This window comes from Caloenas nicobarica, chromosome 8 (genome assembly GCF_036013445.1).
Source record: "Caloenas nicobarica isolate bCalNic1 chromosome 8, bCalNic1.hap1, whole genome shotgun sequence".
In the NCBI taxonomy this organism is placed as follows: Eukaryota; Metazoa; Chordata; class Aves; order Columbiformes; family Columbidae; genus Caloenas; species Caloenas nicobarica.
Genome location: NC_088252.1, coordinates 16,894,182 through 16,915,650, shown reverse-complemented (window position 1 = coordinate 16,915,650; position 21,469 = coordinate 16,894,182). Strand labels below are relative to the sequence as shown.

General features: G+C 40.1%; 1 protein-coding gene across 2 annotated transcripts in view; it reads right to left on the bottom strand.

The window, feature by feature from the left end:
- The window catches only part of FNDC3B (fibronectin type III domain containing 3B), a 197,604-nt gene that overhangs the window by 35,989 nt on the left and 140,146 nt on the right, over positions 1-21,469 (bottom strand). For both annotated transcript variants that reach the window (XM_065639992.1, XM_065639993.1), the window contains exons 12-21: positions 17,648-17,772; positions 15,367-15,541; positions 14,685-14,771; positions 12,016-12,154; positions 11,414-11,485; positions 10,801-10,919; positions 9,863-9,968; positions 7,949-8,121; positions 5,740-5,853; positions 3,463-3,612 (exon numbers count right to left, since the gene is read on the bottom strand). In XM_065639992.1, coding sequence (XP_065496064.1) covers positions 3,463-3,612; positions 5,740-5,853; positions 7,949-8,121; positions 9,863-9,968; positions 10,801-10,919; positions 11,414-11,485; positions 12,016-12,154; positions 14,685-14,771; positions 15,367-15,541; positions 17,648-17,772 — 1,260 coding nt within the window. The remainder of the gene's footprint in view (positions 1-3,462; positions 3,613-5,739; positions 5,854-7,948; positions 8,122-9,862; positions 9,969-10,800; positions 10,920-11,413; positions 11,486-12,015; positions 12,155-14,684; positions 14,772-15,366; positions 15,542-17,647; positions 17,773-21,469) is intronic.

Below are 21,469 nucleotides of genomic sequence, written 5' to 3'. Positions count from 1 at the left end.
TGATAGGTGACATCACGTTGTTCAGCAAACTGGCTACCCGAAATCCTTGAGCCACCCTGTATAAAAACCCCAGTACACCACAGAGTGCAACAACAAATGCTTTATGCAAGCAGAGCACTCCTAGACATAAGGGGCATTTGGCTTGTGGAGAGCTACCCTGCTTCCTAATGCAGAGAATTAATAGCTAATTTCATGCTAAAAGGTTTCTGATACAGGAATATAGGAACTAGCCTGGAATTAGGTCTATGGTTCAGATTTCCCCAGAACCACCACCAAAGCACACAGCTCAGTATTTTCCACAAGAGAGGAAAACAAGCCATTATCAAGTTTCTTGTCTTGATGCACAGATCCAGGATCCCAGTGGAAACCATGCTTCGAAATCCGGCCCATTTCTGCTCATTAATTACAGAGGCTGCTGTCTTCACAAGCTCAACTTTGTGCAATTGTACAGACCTGTTTTTTTACCAGTTGATGCTCAATCAGTGGTAAATGCCATATATGTTGCACTGGAATGACGCAGGAGATGACTGACATCACCTCCTCGGGATTATTATAAGCTCTTGTGCACACAATCACAGAACCATGCAGGCTGGAAGGGACCTCGGGACACATTTAGTCCAACCTGCTACTCCAAGCAGGGTCAAAGCTGAATACAGACCAGGTTGCTCAGGCTTTTGTCTAGTTTGGTCTTGAAAAATTCCACTTACGGGGATCACACAGCCCTTCTGGACCATTGTTAAAAATCCTTAATCACCCACACAGTGATGACTTTCTTCTTTATATCTCATCTGAACACCTCTATTTCAACCTCTTCTTGCAGCAAAACTGGACAGAGTATTCCAGGCTCTCAGGAATGGCACATAAAGGGCAGTAAATATAATACCACCTTCCCTTGATCGTCCTGATCCAGCCCAGCATGCTGCCAGCCCACTGGCTACGCAGAGAGCTCATGACAGCAGATCAGGTACAGCTTGAACTACAGGAGGTCCAGGCCTTCAAAAGCAGCTTTTGACATTGCCCAGCATCATCCACCATCCACATTTCCTTTGCGTTTGGAAAAGTGAGCCCAGAGTTTCCCACCAGTTTAGAATTAATTAGAAAACCTGGGTTTACGATGTTGACAGAAGGACTATGATGGCGAGGAAAGGACAGGTCAAACAATTGTTTGCTTTCTTATCTATGCCTAACTGTAGTGAATAACTTATTTCTGCTGCGCATAATACAAAATCAAAGCCATGTTCTGTTTTTCCAGGAGGCATTTTGTTCAATTGGAGAAAGAGATTAAATGAAGTTAGATTTGTCAAGCCTTTAAAAAGCCCTTCAAAAACAAATCCTGCTCCAGGGACATCTTCTATTTAGTGAAGCGCTCCTAGAGCTGATAAAAGTGAGCCTTGTTTTGTCGTCTGCCAATGATATTATTCGTCTTGCCTCCAAACCAGTGTTTGGCAATCTGTATCTTGCTCCAAGCAATTAATTTTTAGTGGTGCTTTTAACTGCTTTATTGGACACTCTCATCATCATAACTGATGGGAATTTCATTCTTCTTTGCTTCCTAGATACTTCTCCCCCCACCCTCCTCCTCCCTAGTGACACAATCTTTTCCTTTGCACAAGCCACAATTATTTTCAGGAATATTCATTACAGGAAAAAAGTTGAGCAATAGTAAAGACAAATTGTCTGCCCTGCAGTTACATATGCCTTATTCCTCAATTCTCTCTTTTTATTAAGTTAGTGCAGATTGAGATAGCAATACTGTGTGTTTATTAGAAGGCAGAGTAAATGTGGTTTGGGGAATCTTTGTTTTTAAAAAGTAAAGAGATTTTTCTGTTAAAGCTGCTAACAGGTAAGACAAACAGCTATTATTTTCCCTATTTAAAAAAAAAGACTAACATTTCTGAAACTGTTTGCATTTCCTTCTTTTTCTGCTATACATGGGTTTGGGGTTTTTTTTGCAATTGTTTAAATGTTCCAGTGTATCTTAAAACAAATTCTTCTCCATAGAATACACAGATCAGATCTAGAGGATGAAGTCCTCTAGAAAGTAATGCATGAACTTCGATGAAATGTCTTAGTGCTGCTGTGCATTCTATTTTACATCTGCCTATGGAATAAATTACATTGGTTATGTTAAAAACTGTTTAGATTTGTGCAAGGTTTTCATGGCAGGTAATTTAAAATGAAGGCCCACTGGAAATGAAAGATGCTATACAGCTGGCTGTTTCCATTTTTAACATGAAAATCTCCTTCAGCTCCCTGCAGAAGCAGTCTCATGGTCTCCTCCCTGCCCAGCAGATGCTGAATATTTTCCCTTTGCACAAGCAAGAGGCATTTTCTGGCTCACACTTCCAAGCCCCTCACACATGCTCTTTGAATTCCCTTCTCTCAATGGTGTGAGTGTAACATATAGGGCCAGCTCTGACCAAGTCAGAATATACATTGGAGTGTACTTAGAGGAGTGGGGCCTTGGCTCCTGGCCAGCTGCTCAAAAGCTACTTCATTATAAACAAAAAAAAATAAAATAAAATAAAATAAAAAAAAAAAAGTCCTGTTAAAAAAAAATAAAGAAGGAGGAAACACTCCACAGAAGCGTGTTGTCCTTGATCAGAGAAATGACCCTGGGTGGTCCACGCATTGCCAGCTGGGTGGGTACATGAACTTTTGGTCGGATTTACTGGTGGTATTCTGTCTTCACATACAAATAAATCTTGTGGAAGAGTATCTTGGGCAAAAATATTTTTACTTCACTCCCACTTTATTTTACATTTATTTTTCAGTGGACATAAAGGAGAGAAAGCGCTGTTATTTGTATTTCCATATATACAATAAATATATTTTAATGGTTCATTTTTGCTGAAAATAATAGGAGAGAAAGAGATCAAAGAAAGAGATTGCATAGAGACGCTATATAAGATCCAGTTTTACAAATCTGAGAGACAAAATGGTAAAGAAGAGGACTTGCTTTCTGGCAGCTACCATCTCCTATATACATAAGAATCTACTCAGGTGGTTTGCTTTATTTGAAAAATGAAACAAATGTTGGAGTTTATTATTTAAGCTAAGGGAATCTTCAACATCCAGTTGGGAGGTAGATGTTGTTCACATCTTATTACCAAGAAATAATATTTTTTGGGGGAAATTGTCTACAACATTATAGTTTTGTTTTAATATCAGAGGGCAAGGTGGCTGTTAAACGCATTACTCACTGAAAATAAACCACATGAAACATGAGAACAATTTTCGAGAGCTAAAGTTATACCAACTCCCTTGTTTATCACTTTGAATTGTGCAGAATCTAAACTGTTCCGTTAGATAGCAACAGTCTGCATTATTTAAAATAAATGTACATTCCGTCTGAGAGAGCACATAACTTCATAGTGGCTAACGTTAAAAGTAAAAACACAGTGGAAGGAAACAGTTTAGATCTTAGACTGCAATGCACGCAAAACCTCATAACTGCCATACCTGTAGCCTACAGCAGTACTGTGCTGCTGCTGACAATTCACTTATTTCAAAACAGGTATCTGGGCCATTATATGCAAGTTGTAGAGATTCCTCATCTTCTCCCCACTCTAATCTGTATTCAGAGATGTCAGCACCAGAACATTCAGGACTCTGCAACACAAATATTTATGTGGTTCAATTCAGAAATGAGCACTTCGGATCTCTGTGTTTCCCTGTGTAAGAAATAAAGTCCATGGGGAAAAAACCCAACATTATTATTTTTACATTAACACACCATTACTGCTGCAAATGGAAATACATTGAATTAGTGTTCCCTAAAAGGTTACTGAAATAGGCCAATTATGCACAAAAATTACCTGATAGAAATTCAGAGAAATGAGAAAGCGTATGTGGTTACTTTGCTTTTCATCAGGACGCTCGGCAATAAATTGTCTCTTCACTGGCTTGGCAGAAGCACAACCATGGAGAACACAAAAAAGCCACAACCTAGTGCAGTCTGGCCAAGTGAACAAAACATGGCTCTGGAGGAGTTTGCCTTCAAGCCTGGAGTAGTTACTCATGTCACTTGGAAAAGAGCAACCTCAGCAAGCAAGGAGCTGGTCTGAGGTTTCCAGTGAAAGTCACCCATCAAGCTAATGGTCCCAGTGTGGGACATGGGAGTGTGGACCTGGGTACATTAACGTCCACAAAAAGCCACCTATAGGATCCGTATGTCCTCAGCAATCCCTTTATCATCCTGAAGTCTAGGGGAACACAGAATAAATACCTGAATTTTCTGGAGATGGGCTAGTGCAGGTGTAACAGCACAGTTCTGAAGCCAAAATATTTTGTGTTTTACCAGAACTGCCTGGAGCTGCTCTGCGTGGACTGAAGCAGCTCAGGGAACCGCTGCTCTACGTGCAGAAGCGTGGTCCAGGACACCACAAAGACTTTGTGATTCTGACACGCAAGGTGTGATTTCCAGCAAAAGAATGCAGAGCATCGCTGCACGTCACAACCACCACCCTGCACACGGGCTTCTCTGCGTCTGACTTTCCAGCTCTTTTAGTAGGAACACTCAGAACTACGAAGCCAGTGTTTTAAAATTACGTATAATAAAGGCACAGTAAGCACTACGCTGCTCTCTAGCCAGACAAAAAAACCTCCACAGTTCTCCACTGTTTTTCCTTCATATTCATACAGTATCACTATCAGCCAAAAAAAAGATAAGACTCTTAACCGTTGCAAACCATATTACTCCTTCCACAACCTCATTTTTAGCTAGAATAAACAAATATATCCTACATATAAATACAGAGTCTACCAGAAACACTGCATTTACTTATGCTTGGGGAGAGCAAATGCCTGTCCATACACTCATTTCAAAGGTAAAATTTAGAAGTTTAGTGTGACATCTAGCTTAGCATCACAAAATGTTGCAAGAAATATTAACAAATACCCCCAAACTGCACCAAATGCACCTGTTTCATTATAAAATTGAACTCTGATTACGTTTATATCTAGATAACTTGTTAGCACAATCAATATATTTGAGCATCTTGTGAATATTAATAACTTCTTCTTAACCTGAGGCATCATTTTATGGAGGGACCCAACAGATGCAGGAATGGCTGCAAGGTTTTCAAAGTCTGTTGCTGAACTACAGCCTCACTGCTCCATATCAAAACATTGTTTATGACCACATCCTTCCCTTTCTGTCGTAATCACATAACTTTTTTTTTTTAATGACACCAATCAACCTCTCAGCATTTCAGCTACGACTTATTTTAAGACTCCAGTGTCTAAGATCCTGGAGAATGGGGAAGGAATGCACATAAACTAAAATAAAAGTAAATATTTGAGGAAGAAACAAACAATTTTTGAGGAAAAAAAAGTACATCGTAAGCATTTGTGCAGAGTTAAATTCATGCCAGGGACTCCAGTTTCAGCCAAATTCAAATATTTGCCTTCACAGTTCCACCCTGGGGCACACTGACATGCTAAAAGCCTGCCGAGAACACTTCTGCCCGACCAGTGCTCTGTCATCCGACGCCAGCGTAGGAGGTCTTGTGTCTGAGCCCTGGTCCAGATGAGTCATGATCAACTTTATGCAATTCTTTAAAGAGGAAAGTAGAGATGATTTGCTACAATAGAAGAGTTCCTGCATATGGTTTTCTTGCAGAAAAAAAAGTTCCAAACCAGTGAATAGCTCTCAAGTGAACTTTAAAGTTTTACGGTGACCATATCAGTTTGGATTAGCAAGATTTTATTAAAAAAGTAAACAAGCACCTGACTTACCTCCCAGCTCACCAGTACACGTGTGTCGGACAGGAAGGAGAGGGAAGGTTCTCTGCACTGGCCGGGTGGCCCCGCTGCTGTGGTGACTTCTGTAGCTTCCGAATATGGCCCGTACTAGAGGGGAACAAGGCATCTGTATGTTAATATACAAGTGTACACCCATCTCGCATTCCTCAGAGGCTTTTCAAGAACAGCACGCAGAAACCTTTTCAATGCAATGCACTTTCTCAGAGATACACTGGGCTTCCAACGCTCAGCACCAAATATGAGACCACATAAATTACCGCAAAATTAAAATGTGAGATAAGCTCAGGCACGAGCAGACAGCATGTACACCCGCCTGTGTGGCAGTGAGTGCCCATGAAAGCATAAGTCACCTCCAACTTACCCAAGAGTGAGAATGTGCACTCAGCAACAAAGTCATTGAGGAACAATTTATGTCCCTGCCTTACCTTGAAATAATATGTTTGTGTGTCTGTACCGTAGCCCGGCATAACTGGCTTCTCATGGATATAAGCAGGAGCACAGCAAGAGTTAAAGCACATACTAGAATCCAAATCCAGCTTATTTTATATAAAATGTCTGCACGTTAATTATGAAAGGGTAGCACATGGTGGAACCCCAGCCCGGGCAGCCAAGCCAGCTGCTCAGACAGCTCCCCAGCCCTTGGCAGGAGGATAATTTAAATGCAATTTAGCAAAAGAGAAGACAAATTTTAAGAGTCTGGAAAACTGGCTCCAACCAGCAGTGCAAGGACAGGAGAGAGACACCAGTGGAAATAGCCTTTCTGAGGCCACTTGAGTGGGATAATGAAGTTTGTTCAGTACATCCCCAAGCTAATTTGAAATGGTTCTCCAGAACAAAGGAACTTCGCTGGAAGCAATTAGAGGAAAGACACTGACATTTACTTATTTTGGAATGCAATACAGGCAAATATGAAAGAAAATGAGCCACTAAAAAGGCTGAACAACACTGAAATTATGCACCCCAGAAAACCTCTCAGACATGTCTGTGTTGTCAAGAAAGGCTAACGCTGATCGCTTGCTTTGAATTAAAAAGGATGCACACTTAAATCTAATTTATTGAATTCTGCTGTTTTCTTTACCTAATGAGAGGAAGAAAGGTGTTTGCATCTGGTAAAGCACACCTTCCCATTTTGCATCTGGCAAAAGACCCCAAGCAAACGAAAACTGACCCTCTCATTTAACAAAGGGCAGGATCAGAAATGCTTTGCAAATTACAACACTGTTACGCCAAAAAAAAAAAAGAAAAAAAAAAAGAAAAAAAAGAAAAAAGAAAAAAAGTCAAGGTATCATAAATTCAAGGCTACCAGGTAGGCAATCATTTGCATTCCAGCAAGCAAATCAAATCTCTCCATGTGCATTTAATTCATTTTTCACATAAATACAATAGTGGGTATTTTAAAGACAAAACAGTTTAACAGTCGTCTATATTTTTCTAATACCTAAGTTAAGTTTTAACAAAACTTCTCCCTGTAAGTGAATAACTTTAAGCCTTTATGTTATATTTTGTCATCAAGAGTTCCTGGGAGCAAACACATCAATACACATGTACTGTTGCTGGTAGTGACTTCATGAAAAAATGTTGGAAAGATGCTCTTATAAAGGCAAGCAGAACCAACCCAAACCTCACTGAATCAACAGGATCTTTCAATAGATCTCTGTGGACATCAGATAGAATTTCTGATGTATTTGGAAAGGTACATCTTCCAAGGATATCAGATAACAGAATAATAATCATATCTATAAAGACTGTATTTAAAAAAAAAAATCCATCAAAAATGCAAGTTTTCCCTCAAAATACATAAATAACTGAGTGAAATTTCAGTGTTTGTGTTTACATGGTTAAGACTTAAAAAAAAAAAAAAGAAAGAAGGAATGCAGTGGAAGGCAAATAAATAGGTTCCTCCTTGTAAGCAGATGTTACTCTAGCAAGGATTTTACACATTTTGGTCCAGCTGATTTTGGCCAGTCAAATTGTATTAGTACCTTAAATCTCCTTCTAAAAGCCAGATTCAAAACCGCAGCTCTTCCTCAAAAGTTCCTTTAAAGCATTTCATGCTCTATTTTCTTCTGCCCATCTCCCTTTCACCTTTCTCATCACCAGCACTAGCACTGTCCACCATCGCCCATCCCAGGCACAGAACCATCTCCAGCGAGAAAGCGCCACAGCCGGCTCCGGCACGTACCCCACCATCGTTCCGAGCTCTCACTCTGAACCCATACGTTGCTCCGGGAAGGAGGTTGCTGACGGTGCACTCCAGATCAGGACCGTGATACACTTCAGATACGACTTCCTCAGGTTCTGTCATTTCTACGCTGTACTCTGAGATGGGACAGCCGCTTTCTGACGGAGGGATATCTAAGCAAGAAACAATATAATTCATTAGTAACATAAGGACACATACCAGGAAGATTAATTTTTTGCTTTGCGTACCACAGATATACACACACGCACACAGACACACAAAGTATCAGCAATGATTTTCCTCTTTGACAGACGCCTTACATGCAGTATCTCAGCTATAGAATCACAGAATAGTTTGGGTTGCAAGGGACCTTCAAAGCTCATCTAGTCCAACCCCCTGCCATGAGTGAGGACATCTTCAACCAGATCAGGTTGCTCAGAGCCCCATCCAGCCTGGCCTTGAATATCTCCAGGGATAGGGTATCTACCACCTCTCTGGGTAACCTGGGCCAGGGTTTTACCACCCTCATTGTAAAAAATTTCTTCCTCACGTCTAGCCTGAATCTCCCCTCGTTTAGTTGAAAACCATTACCCCTTGTTCTGTCCTAACAAGCCCTTCTAAAAGGTCTGTCCCCATCAGACTGTGTACAGGACTGACATTTTTAAAGCAAATGAATAAAATTAGTCTTAAGTCTAAACATTCACCAGGTCAGATCATCATGTGGAAGAGCAGCAGTTCCCCCAAGGTGATGATCTTTCCCCCTGGGAAGCTGCGTTTGATGCCAGGAGGTGCCCAGCTACTTTTTAAGCAGAAGACAGTGGCTACCATCCCCTTCCGAGGATGAAAAAAAGCTACTCTGCTTCTTTCCCACAATATCAAAGGTGGCATTTTGTGCAAAAAATTGGTCAGTGAGGCAGGAGAAAAGGTATAGAAAACTGCACAAAGAGTGGGTCTAGTGCTGAATAAACTCTGGCTGGGACACAGGCAAATTAGGAGGCACATGGTGGGTGTCTGACCCAATCCTGGCTGCTGGCCATGGCCTGAGGTGGGTCACGGACACTCCAAAACTATCACTTATACAGGAGACTTCTGGCAAAGCCTTATTAAAACCCAATAGAAATATGAACAACTGCCATCCTCAAAGTTCATTAGTCACACTGCCAACATCTATGAGATTCCAAATCTCTGCACAATGATCTAAACCCTGTGCTTCCCTTGGAATAATGGCTTTTGGGGAAACTGAATTTGTTTTCTGTGCCTGTATCGGTTTTGTTGTGGGCACCTTTTTCCCTAAGAAAACAATGTATTTGATAATATTTGCATGTTATATTACAAGCCAGTACCACAGAATCAGCCTGCCTGGGTTCTGAAAAGCAGTGCTCCACCACAAGGGCTACAGTCTTCCAGGAAACAACATGGTGTCTTGGATGAACAGGGAGAGTTTTATATTGGTTGTGAGATGTAATTGCCAGTTAGAAATGGTATTGCTCTAGAATTTAGCTTAATGAACCATGCCACAAAGAATTTTGGATGCTGCAAGATTATCATAGTAAAGAAAAAATCTGTTGCATACTGGCATGTACTCTGTATTCTAAAAATGTGCATTTTTGAGAGTTCAGGGTCATGTCCAAATCCTTTGCAAAGTTACAGGTGTCCAATGGATTGTGTGCATTATACTGTGGATCACGGTTTGAATGCCACCCAAAATCCTCAATATATTCTAACTCAGATTTCTGAGAGAAGTCCTACATTAGGAGTAGCAAAATTCTTCTGCTAAGCCAATATCGCAAAGGACAAAAAGATCTTGAATCACACAGTGTTTTCGTAATAAAACGATAGATATTCTAATAGAGCTGATACTTTATAGCAATTGAGATCCAAAGCATTCAGCAGTGAGATGCTCCAAGGCCTTACCCCACTGCAGCTGTACTTCTTTGTGCTTCGGCTTCCCCAAAGCCCTTGGTGGCCGGCAGGGACCTGGTGCAACACTGAGCGTACGGACAGGTAAACTTTCAGAGCACTGGAAAAGAACAGGAGCTGAATTTAGCCATCCGGTACAAATACCTCCTATAAAGTGAGGCATGATTAGAAAGTGGCATAATAAATTGGTTTCTACAATAGATATTTACTAGGAATTTATATAAACTATACAGGATAGGAGATGATCTCAAGCATGTTACTTACAAATGCAATTAATAGAGTTCTTTTATTAGCATTCTCAAAACTGTAGCAGAGAAATTTCTGATGTGGGGCTCTTTATTTTAGTTTTCCTTGTTTCTAAAATAATATCAAGTCCTAATGTACACAATCATTAAAAAAAAAAAAAGGAAGGGGAATAGAAGTGTAGGTGCTGAAATGATTTTAAATCAAAAAAAGGGAATGACAGGAATCAGTGACTGGAGAATGGAATCCAAGAATTTAAAGAAGAATTCAGCCACATAAAATGTAATTAACTGTTATAATGAACTACCCTGACTGCATCTTCACTCACCAGCTTTGATCAGTACAGGCTCATGTACATGAGAGTCCGTGGCCTTTCTCAAGCAAGTGGCCAGATCAGATAAACGTGATGGTCTTTTCTAGTGTAAGTATAAATAACTACAGATCAGTTTTGAGGAAATTGAATCTCACTAAGTTGCGGTTTGCCTGAAAAAAACCCCATCAGGTACACATAGAATTTTTCTAAAATTCAGCAACTTGCAACACAAGATTAACTGCAATCAGTGTAGTTTTGCTGTGCTACAGGAAAAATATTCACCTTCATCTTAAAGCAGAAATCTTTTTACCAAAAATAGCAGATAAATCCCTGAAAAACATAAACCCAATAGTCCTTACTGTTAAATAATACTTACCTGACTGTGTCCGCCAGTGCTGATACAGCATGCCCGGAGTTTATACAAAGTGCCTGGTTTCAAGTGAGTACAGGTATATTCTGTAGCTGAACCACTATATGCCACTTCCCATTGATTTGCTAAAAAACGAGATATATCCAGGTTTAGAGAAGTATAATTCAACAAGTTTACGAGTGTCTAGGAGGAAAGAAAATCCTTAATGTTGTCTTCCACAAATGATATATTTCAGGGATGTCATTAGTGTTAATATTACTATGAGTATTATTCCCGCTCAAAGACATACATACATGTAGACACATATATACACTTACAAATATAAATATTTCTAAAATATATTAAAAATATATAATGAAACAGTAGGTTCAGCCATATAACCTAGAATTTCACCAGTATTAGAGAAAAAGAGCATACTTAAAAAAAAATCACAACAGAACCTCCCCAAAATCCAACCCAAACTGTCCCAGGAACCTTGCACGTTTTAAGGCTGCAAGTATGTAACTCTGTTTCAATCAGACATACAGTATTAGTGCTTTAATGATAATAACAATAATAGGCCAAAGTGTCAATACTACTTTATCGTAGTCATAATGGGGACAATTTCTTTCAAGTTTACCTTCTGGACTTCCTTGAGAAATCTCTAGGAGATACTTTAAGATTTCTGAACCACCATTATCCTGGGGAGGATCTGAAAACATAGGGCAAGTTGTTAGTAAATCAAGATTGAGTGAAATAAAACAAAAAGATTACAGAACCTGTTTCTGATTCTGTTCCTTCACCTTCACAAACTCCCCCACACTAACTGCACCATGTTTTCAGCATGAGTCAGAATAATGTGCCTGGATAATGATGCTACAACCAGTATGTATGGAAAAAGCACTGAAGGAGATGCAGAATGGAGGCTTGTCCCATCGATAAAGGAAGCAGGTGGATGATGCTGCAATGGGACATGAAATGGGAGGTGAAAAGCCTGAAGATGCACTTGAGTGCCAGTTAGTCAATCAAAACATTTTTGATCCTGAAAGCATAAGCATCTCCACACATCTTTCAAAATATTAAAAAAATTAAGTTGCCAAACTCTCCAAACACATTCAACTTTGGACTGAGAAGCAGCATGAAAAAAAAAAAAATTCTAAGTTCCAATACATATTTACATAATTTTATTTTCATTTATTATAACCCAAAAAAGCTCTGCTATGACAAACTGAGCTGGCTTACCCCACTTCACACTAAAGCCATGAGATGTTATTGGTCCCTTAATGACAGGTCTGGTTGGAGGTCCTGGCCTGTCGGGGCTTGTTGTACAGACCAGCACTTCACTGGGAGAACTCCTTCCCTCCACATTAGAAGCAAACAGCTGAAACAAAACCACAACAAGTTCACCGCTGTTTACCGTAACTGCTTTTCTGACAGTTCTGCAAGAGACTTCTTTTAGTAATTGCACAAATATCATCAATCTGGAAAACACGTCACTTCCCAACAAAGCGAGTGGGATTCTAATAACAGATATTAGATTGTCACGTTGTTTCTTAACAAACCACATTGATTTTCCCTCTCCCTCCACTAGCAATAACTCATGATATGTTTAAGATAAGAGCACTTCTGTTTTTCCCTTTAAAACAGTCACATGGCAACTTGCAGTTATTTACTTGAAAAAGATGAAAATAACAACAATAACTATGCTATTTTTGTTTTGGAGTTATTTCAAATTGCTATTTAAAACAAATTACTTCATAGTATCAATAATCACACAATTAAAAGCTTAAGTAGCATGACATGCAAACAAGAAACAAGTAATCTACAGCCACGGAAACCAGCAGAATGCACACAAAGTAAACTTTCTCAGCCAAATCCTTCATCTCCACTCAAGAACACCTCCTGCTGACTTCAGGGAGAAGGCTGCTAAGCTGAGAGAAGACACGAGGACCCGGCCAGGAGACTGTGCAGATCAGGATCGCACAAGAAACCCCAAACGGTCCAATGTTTTGTGGCTGCTGAGAGCTGTATTAGCTCATGCTGGTCTCTGGGACAGAGATCTGCTGCCAAAGAAGTGAGTAATAAAATATGTATTATAATTGCTAATTGTAAATATAAGCTAGCAGGAACTTTTCCACTTGGGAAGCTCTGTTATTCTCAGAATTTCTATCCTCTAACACAGGCGTCTGAGGAAAACAATTTGTAATTTTCAAGGCCAAAAATGCAATTGAGGTTCTCTAGCTCATATGGTTGCTTTAAACAAGACACTAAAGCCAGGATCAACTCCTGTGTCTCATCTCTTGGTTCTTCTCTGACTATTCTCCAATTTAAGACATCTTGCCATGAACACCAGACACATGAGCTAGACAAATATCCCAGTTGTTACTAAGGGATCAGTGTGATCTACAAATGTAATGCAACATTTATAAATTCCCTTATTTATACAGCTAAAGATTGTACTAGCTGGCAAGAACTGAAAATTCATATTAAATTGATTGTTCAAGCAGGATCTTCAACACTTTTTCAGAGCCATGGCTTTCCCAACGTAGCGTCCCCCATCGTCTTACTAGGAATAAAAATAAAACTTTGCTTCCGGGTCACTGATAAAACTATGAAATAGTATATACAGCAGCACTGCTTTTTGTGGAACCTCACTCGAAGCAGCTATTGGTGATTCCCTTCCACACTGGCATGTCAAACATTTCAGAGAATGACATTTCAGCACCTTGTCGTGTCATGTTTGGTATAATTTGCCCTTCTGTGCCAAACCCTCACTCAATACCGAACAAACGCCTTTACAACAGCATATTACACTACCATTGTTCACTTTAACCAACCTTTGTTTCATAAAAAACGTCAGCTGGGTGTCTCCTCTGTAAGCATACGTTGTCATAAATTAAATTTCCTTCTTAATTCTTTACTATTAAGGGGGTTCCCCAAAGAACCGTATTGTGCCCAGGTTAAGAGAGAAGCCTGGAACTTGCCAGATAGACCCCATTGTGAGTTTTAATACACTGGTGTGATCCCAGAGCATCTGTATTTGGGGATGGATCCTCAAAACTATAAACCAAACCAAACAAAACCAAAGTTCCATAGCTAATTAATGCTGGTCCACGTGCAACAAGGAAATGTGTCAGTACTGTGTCAGATCAGAGATTTGTTCGTGGCCATTGATACAAGTGTACAAGTTTGCTCTCATACCAATGCTGTTATGTAAAATTCACGTTTAATTTGAAAGCAGGGCTGCAGAGAAGCACCGACCATCCTTTTCCTCAGACAGCTACAGCAGCTTTTACAATGCTAAAATAAAAGGCATCTCCAAGCAACACCACAACAACTTTTCAATTTTTTGTGTTGTTCTTCATGCAACTTCACCAGGTCTTCTGTCCCACAAAAGAACATATGCAAAGCTTCTAAGGATTTAAATGAGTCTTTGGGTAAAGTTTCGTTTTGTTGCTCCTGATTATACTAAAGACCTACAGAAGCCAAGTGGTTTTGAATCGACACAAACCTAAGGCCCCTGAGCTGAGGAAGGAAGCTGCGCTTGCTGGGCTCCTTACAGCACATTCTCCATTCTGTAGAATGACACTGGTTTTGTGACCACACATCAGGTTTTTGGGGAGCAATACAGCCAACTACAACCACCTCAGGCCCTGAGCCACACTTTTACAAGATCATGCCTGATAGTATACAGTACCAAGAACCATGCCTGTTTCAAAAAGGCTGAGCAATGAGCATTTGCTGTAGTAAAAGTAAATAGATTAAACCAAAGTTGTCTTTTAAGTCTTAGTATAAGATACATTTGTATTTGATAGCTCAATTTTGCAGATAGTACTAAAAGGTCCCTACAGTGCTTGGAAAAAACCTAACACAGAAAATACTATGCAATGACAATAGGAGAAAGATTTTACCCTGAATTTATACTGTGTGCTTCTTCGGAGATTCTTCACAGTACAGGCTTGCTCCTCTCCAGTGTACTTTGGGTGAAACACGCTATCCTAGAAAAAAAGAAACCCAAACAAATTCCCGTAACTGAGGAGTCTGAGGAAATGCTCTCTGTAATACAGTTTGTAGCTAGAACACATTATAGCAAATAGGCTTTATAGTCAAGGGCATTATTATTATTATTATTATTACTACTACTACTAGTACTTTTAAGCTGCAAAGCCACAACAGTTTTCCTTATAGAAGAATGGTGCAACTGACCTGAATAATACAATTTTGCTGTAATATAAGCACAAAACCAATCACAACAGTTCAACACGTTACAGAAACAGAAGTGATAGATGACAGAATGCAAGCACACACCACAGAGGTGAGGACACGGCAGACCGAACTGGTTAAGGACGAGCTGCCCTGCACCTTACAGACTCCTGGGAAGCTTTGTAAAGGAATCATGGACAACGGTATGGATTTTTAGCTAAGGATCTATAATTCTCCTGTGGAGCAGAACAAATCACACAGCTTCATCCTGCCAGTATTTCTAAAAGACCCTCTAAAGTAGCAATCCACAATCTTCTCAGTGATCTTGAATTAATAAATGAAAACTCAATCTAAGCCATGCAGTATACTTTATAGTAACGCAGTGCTTACGTTATCTTCTTCCTGAATTTCCAGGGTGTAAGAAATCACTTCCTCTGGTGTACATCCTTCTACCTTATTCCACTGCAATGCAATCCATGTAACACCAGCTCGAACAAGCCTTGGTGCAGAAGGGGTCTGAGGAATATTACCTGCAGTGTAGCATACCACCTCTTGGCTGTACCCACTGCACAGGAACAGAGAAGGAGACGGAGGAATATTTTAAAAAAAAAAAAAAAAAAAAAAAAAATCAATCATCAACCAACCAACATACTCCCACCCCAAACCAAACCTCAGTGTATTTGGAGAAATATTGAAATATTTCACATAATGTTAAAATTGCCCAGGTGGAAAAGATGCGCACCTAACTGGTGCTTAAGAACTAAGAATAGAAAAAAATGCAGAATTATATGTGTCCTCACAGTCATTTTTACAGATCTCATCACAGTAACATTGGAAAAAATACTATTAGATTGACTCAAAAATATTAACTTAGTGTTAATTGTGAAGTACAGTAAAATCTTATTTAACAAAGGGGAACTAAAACATAAGAAATAAAGCCCCAAGTTTTCAACTTCTGGATGTTGAACTTGAGATGATGTTTCCATGTGCAATGTTTTAAACAAGATTTGGGTGATTTTTCAGCTCATCAGAGCTCTCAACTACAGGTAACGTTCTTGCAATTTTCAAATCTCCGTTTCCAAAGTACAAATATATTTTGCTCCTTAAAGTCATTGCATGAATTTAATACACACAAAAAGCCACGTCTCCTTTTTCCGAATCTTCTGCCTCAAAAATAACATACTGGATGAAATATTCTTACAGTTAAAAAAAAAATCCACCTATAACTAACATCCAAATGACAAAAATAATCCTAAATAGTCCACAAGCATTACAATCAACCGAAACCATTTTATAACATGAAGTGTTAGACGACATTATCATGTCATAATTTTGAGTGCTGCCAATAAAAATAAGCCATGTACTTCTGGTGTTTATCTTACAGATTAACACAAAGCAGCTGACCATAAATACAGTTCTTAGTCCACTCCCTCCTCAATAGCCTAAGGAAAAAAAGAGAAAAAGAGAGAAGAACAAAATATAAAGGGGGAAAGGTTGAAGCATACCCTAAGATATTTTAAAAATCTGGAATCTGGTAAAAATAAGATTCCAAAACTGGGACCTTTGCAAAAAACTGGCAGTCCCCTTCCATTTACACTCAGCAGCTTAAGTCTCTCTCTCCCTCTCCCCAGTTCAAGGGAGCAAAGGAATCTTGCAAGAAGTTGCATACCTGAACAGTACCAGCACATCTCATCGGGAAAATACAGGAACATGAACAAAGTAACTTTTAAAAGCTGTGTATTAAGAGATTTGTGTTTTGGAAGAGAGAGCAATACAGGAATCTCCCTCAGCAAAACATATTGTCATATACCACTAGTGTTTCTTTTTCTGTCCTTCTTGTAATAATGATTAGATCCTGTTTAGCTAAGAAGGACAATAAAGGAGTATACCAAGAGCACTGGATGTTTAGCTTCTTCACAGCTAACTTTTCCTGGCCTATTTTCCTTCCGTGAGCAGAGCAGCACCAAGCCCCTGCAGTCTCTTTGGGCACACTCCAGTCCTCAGCTCCCTGGGAGCTCCCTGAGGATTGCAATAAGTCTGATTTCTCATCATCTTCATTTGAGTGCATCTGTTCACGTGTAAAAGAAGTAAAACTTGAAACCCATTTTGCCGGGCCCTTGGGTGTGTTTGTCCTCTCTCAGTCCTGGCTCTCTCACCCCTATTTCCCACCCCATCAGCCAGCCCTGCCAGTCCTGCTGAAGAAGGAAGGGACTGTCCTGCTGAAAACAGACAGAAGGGCTTTGCTTTAAACCAGAAAAATAAATATATCAAGATTCCTTTCAAAATCTGTAGCTCAGCTTCCTCTTGCTTGTTTTTCTTGGTTCACAGGGGTCCCTAGTGGGAATTTTACATAACAGATGTATTCTTTTTGTATTAGGAACAGACCACAAAACATCATTTAACACCTCAAAAGGAGCCCATCTTCTTAGGCTAATCTCATAATGCTGAAGGTACCTGGTGATTCCCCAGGAGGTGAATGATACCACCAGGGAAAGTGTGACTTACTCTAAAGCAGTAACGATAGAGCAAGTGTCAGATAGTTAACTCAAAACCATAAAGAGAAAAAACAAGCAACCCCACAGAAATCCCTCTTTGTATACATTGTTATTGGTAGTTAAACTTTTCAACTACCATGTTTTCTCAAGAAATCGTGCACCTTGGCATAACTTACCTAGTACCGATGTCATTCTGAGCTGCTAATCGGAAGGTGTAACCCAAAGCCGGACAAAGCTTAGTCAACTTGCAATGCTTCTGGCTTCCGAAGTAACATTCTCTGAAACCACTGTTCCTCTTCCCCTAGAAAGAGAGCAATCTGTAATTGGATAGCTATGAAACAAAATAATGCAGTTCTTATTTTAAAAAGTGCTGTTAAATGGTATTAGAATTAGATGCTTTCATACAAGCACTGTGCAAAGAAAGCTGTGTAGGACACTCACAGCATTGCTCTGCTACCTAAAATAATACAGATCAAGAGTCTGCTGTCAGATTACTCCTTTTTCTAGATTATCTTCGTGAGATATCTATAGCTTCTGTCATTCTGCTTGAAATGCAATTTCTCCTACTTATTAACAAAAAAAGCATGCAAACTAAGGCTGAAATTCATCTCCGGATTGATGCGGTCACAGGCGCACAGGAAAGCTGCAACCAACATTTCTTGCCGGTGCTGCCCTCTGCACCTCGAATACTATGTGAGCCCTGCCTGGTCCTTTGAAATATTCCATATCCCACCAGAGGGCCCTCACTGCCCACACCAACCCCACCGCTGTGCTCAGAGGGACAAGCCTGGGACAACCCTCTGCTCAGCAACATTGATCCAGCCATCACAGAGGAATATTTGACGTTCTGGGTTCTGTCCCTGTCGGCTCAGAGCAAGCAGCATGTGATGAGCAAAGAGGGTTTGATGCGAAGTTTGCAGCTTTGTTAAGAGACCTGGATGCCAGAGCTGAATTTTATGGGAGGTTCGCACATCAACGTGACCTGGAGCAATGACGAGCCCTGACAAAACCAAAACAGGGCAGCAGCAAGAGAGGGTATCGAGACATCTCTCTGGCTCCCAAGTCCTTCCTCAGGTACATTAAGTATAAAACAGCACAGCCAAGGACAGGAACATTCAGAATTTCCCTCCCTCCCCACCACATTTAAAACAAAACCAAACCCTTTTCAATCCAATCTGATTTGGTAGGAGTAGTTACATTTATACAGTCCTAAAATTACATTCAGCCCTTTGAAGGCAACCGTGAGGCTGACATGGCCCCTGGTAAAAATGAGTTTGACACCCCTGCCCCTAGGGTGAAAACAAAGCTGAGCTTTTTGCAGGACAGAAACCCCAAGATGACGGAGAATAACTGGTCTCACCCTATGCCACACCGGGAAGTGGTCACTTTGAAATCTTTCAGGAGAAAGGGCCTAGGCCGCTCAATTCTACATAAATAATATTCACCTGATTTGAAGCAGCTTTAAGGAGGTTTAATTTCAAAACCTGAATGCAAAATTAATGGACAGTAACATTAGAGAGTACCCCAAAGCACACCAGAAGAAAAGCCAAGCAGAGCACACCCCTGGGCTCAAACTGGTGCAGGAGATGAAGTTATACCCATCTCCTCAACCTCTTCTGGTGCCAGAGCTCTGCTATGCCATTTATTATTTTTGGCACCTGTCTCTACAATTCTTAATTTTTATTTTATCTTGGTAAAATTCACATCTGCCCATAGACAAGACTACTTATTCTACCTGATAAACACCAGCTTGACAGGAGATACGCTGTTTCTACACATAAGCAGACTATCAGGAAAATTATTTCTACAGGTGTAGCCTCACCTGCTGCTGCCTCCTTGAGCTCTGCCTGTCCTCCCATGCACTGTCCTTCCTCCATGGTCAACACATCACTTCATCATCAAAAATTTCAAAAATGGCCGAGTAGGACACATTTTCCACTCGCTTATTCTCCAGTCCCTATCAATTGCTACAACTTTTCAGTCAGGTTGCAACACAGAAGGAAGAACTCTGTAAAATGTTTGTCGTAAACCTCCTTATTCAAACTCTCTTTTATAGCTTTAGATGCATTAAATTATTTTTTCTCTAACTCTTTAATGACTTCACTACTTGTAAGCCACTTGAAAACATTTGATCTTCTTTTTGTTTTCTGCTTAAGAAAGTATTTTTAAAATAATTTCCCTATGTTTTTTTCTCCAAGAGAACAAAGTGACCAAATTCTAAGTATGTGATTAACGAACAGACAAACAGCAATGGGTTGCTAAAAAGAAAAGTCACAGAAAATCTCACCTGCAGCACAATGCCTGAACTGAGAGCAATGGACCAAGGAAACTCCAGTTTGTCAAACTGGTGGGTTAAAACTTTGCAGAGATTGCCAAACATTTACATTACCTTCAACTTCCTAACAGCACAAATTCTGATATTGTATATATTTATCTTCTAGAACGGGTATGGTACATTCCCCAGACACACTCAGAGACCAACTGGTACTCAAATTACTCAGACTGGCTGGTATTTTGGATTCTATTGGCACTAATTGGAGAGGCTGGCCGATATTTCTAATTATCCTGGCATTAATAGCCTGGAAATAGTCTCTCCGCTCTTTCCCTCCCAAGATTTATAAAAGCACTAATGCTGGCATAATTATAGACAGGAACAACTGGCAGGCTGGTACTGGCTGCCACCCAAGACTCTTACAGCTTTCCCAGAATCCTTCTCCTATTCTTTGTACGCTCGGCATCCAAGTTTTAATCCTTTAAATAATGTTTCGTAAGTTGCTTAAAATACAGTGTATCATTTCCGCAAATATTTCTAATCCACGGATTTCAGAGAGAGAGCAGACACTGTCTGACTTCTTTACTAGCCCTGCTTTCCCCAGTCTGCTTTCCCCGTTCTTCATGAGGACAACCCATCTTGTGATGTTCAGGACTTGCCTGAGGAAACAAGAACAATTCAGCTCAACAAATCCAGTAGAATTTGTACAATAATATAACACAGCATTTTAAGACAATTTTTAAGAGTTTTGCCTGCTATTTCAGCTAAATTTCAAGCTGCACACTCAAAACAGAGTGTCTGAGTTTGTCTTGGAGATGGCATTTATTGAGACAAGGGTTATGAGATTTTAAATAGGTTTTGTTGGCTGCGTTCCCTGCAGCAGACCTAGTAAATAAACACAAAAGAAGGAACGGGCCACTGCAGGTACAGTGGATGCAGAACCACAGCATGGTCCTTCACAAGAGCTCACAGCAAAAGACTGAATAAAAGCTGCCAGCACCAGATCTGCAACTAGGAGGGAAGGGGGCAGTTGGCTGCAGGCGTTAGCTTCTGTGTTTCATTCATATGGGCAATAAAAAGCAACAGACTGATACTCAATCTGACAAAAAGCTGCGGCTCAAAATGTCAACAATTACTGTAACACACCCTAATATCTCTGCAAAGCACTTACTGTACAGGCTCCTATACAAACGACTGAATTTTCTACATATACAAACATTTAGAAGACAGAATGGGATCTATGAAACACCCTTAAGATATGCACAAAACCCAGTTTTATCCAAGACTCTCCCCTTGCATGTCTCCTAGAAGTGACACAGGCATTGAACAGATCTAGAAGGCAGGAAGGTGAACATGCACAAGTCCAAGCACGAGCTTGTATCCGAATTCTGGTGGAGCGTCACTGAGATGCAGGGCACAGATTGTCAGCGAGTATAAATGAGCACACCTCTGCTAGCCTCAAGAAGCCTAAAACTTTGTGGCAGAACAAAATTGTCTCCATTTATCTATATATTAACTTAATTTTTAACTCTCCATCATCAAATCATCAGATAGTGTGGTATTGTATGAGTTTCTCTCTTTAGCAACTTAGAATGAGGTGCTTACTGGATCAGAATTAAAGGTGCTTTTGAGTTATATACAAAACAGCAAGATACACCACATCAGAGGGATGTCCTCGTCTCTGGCTCAGAACAGGCCTCTACTTTCCCATAGAGAATGAACAGGA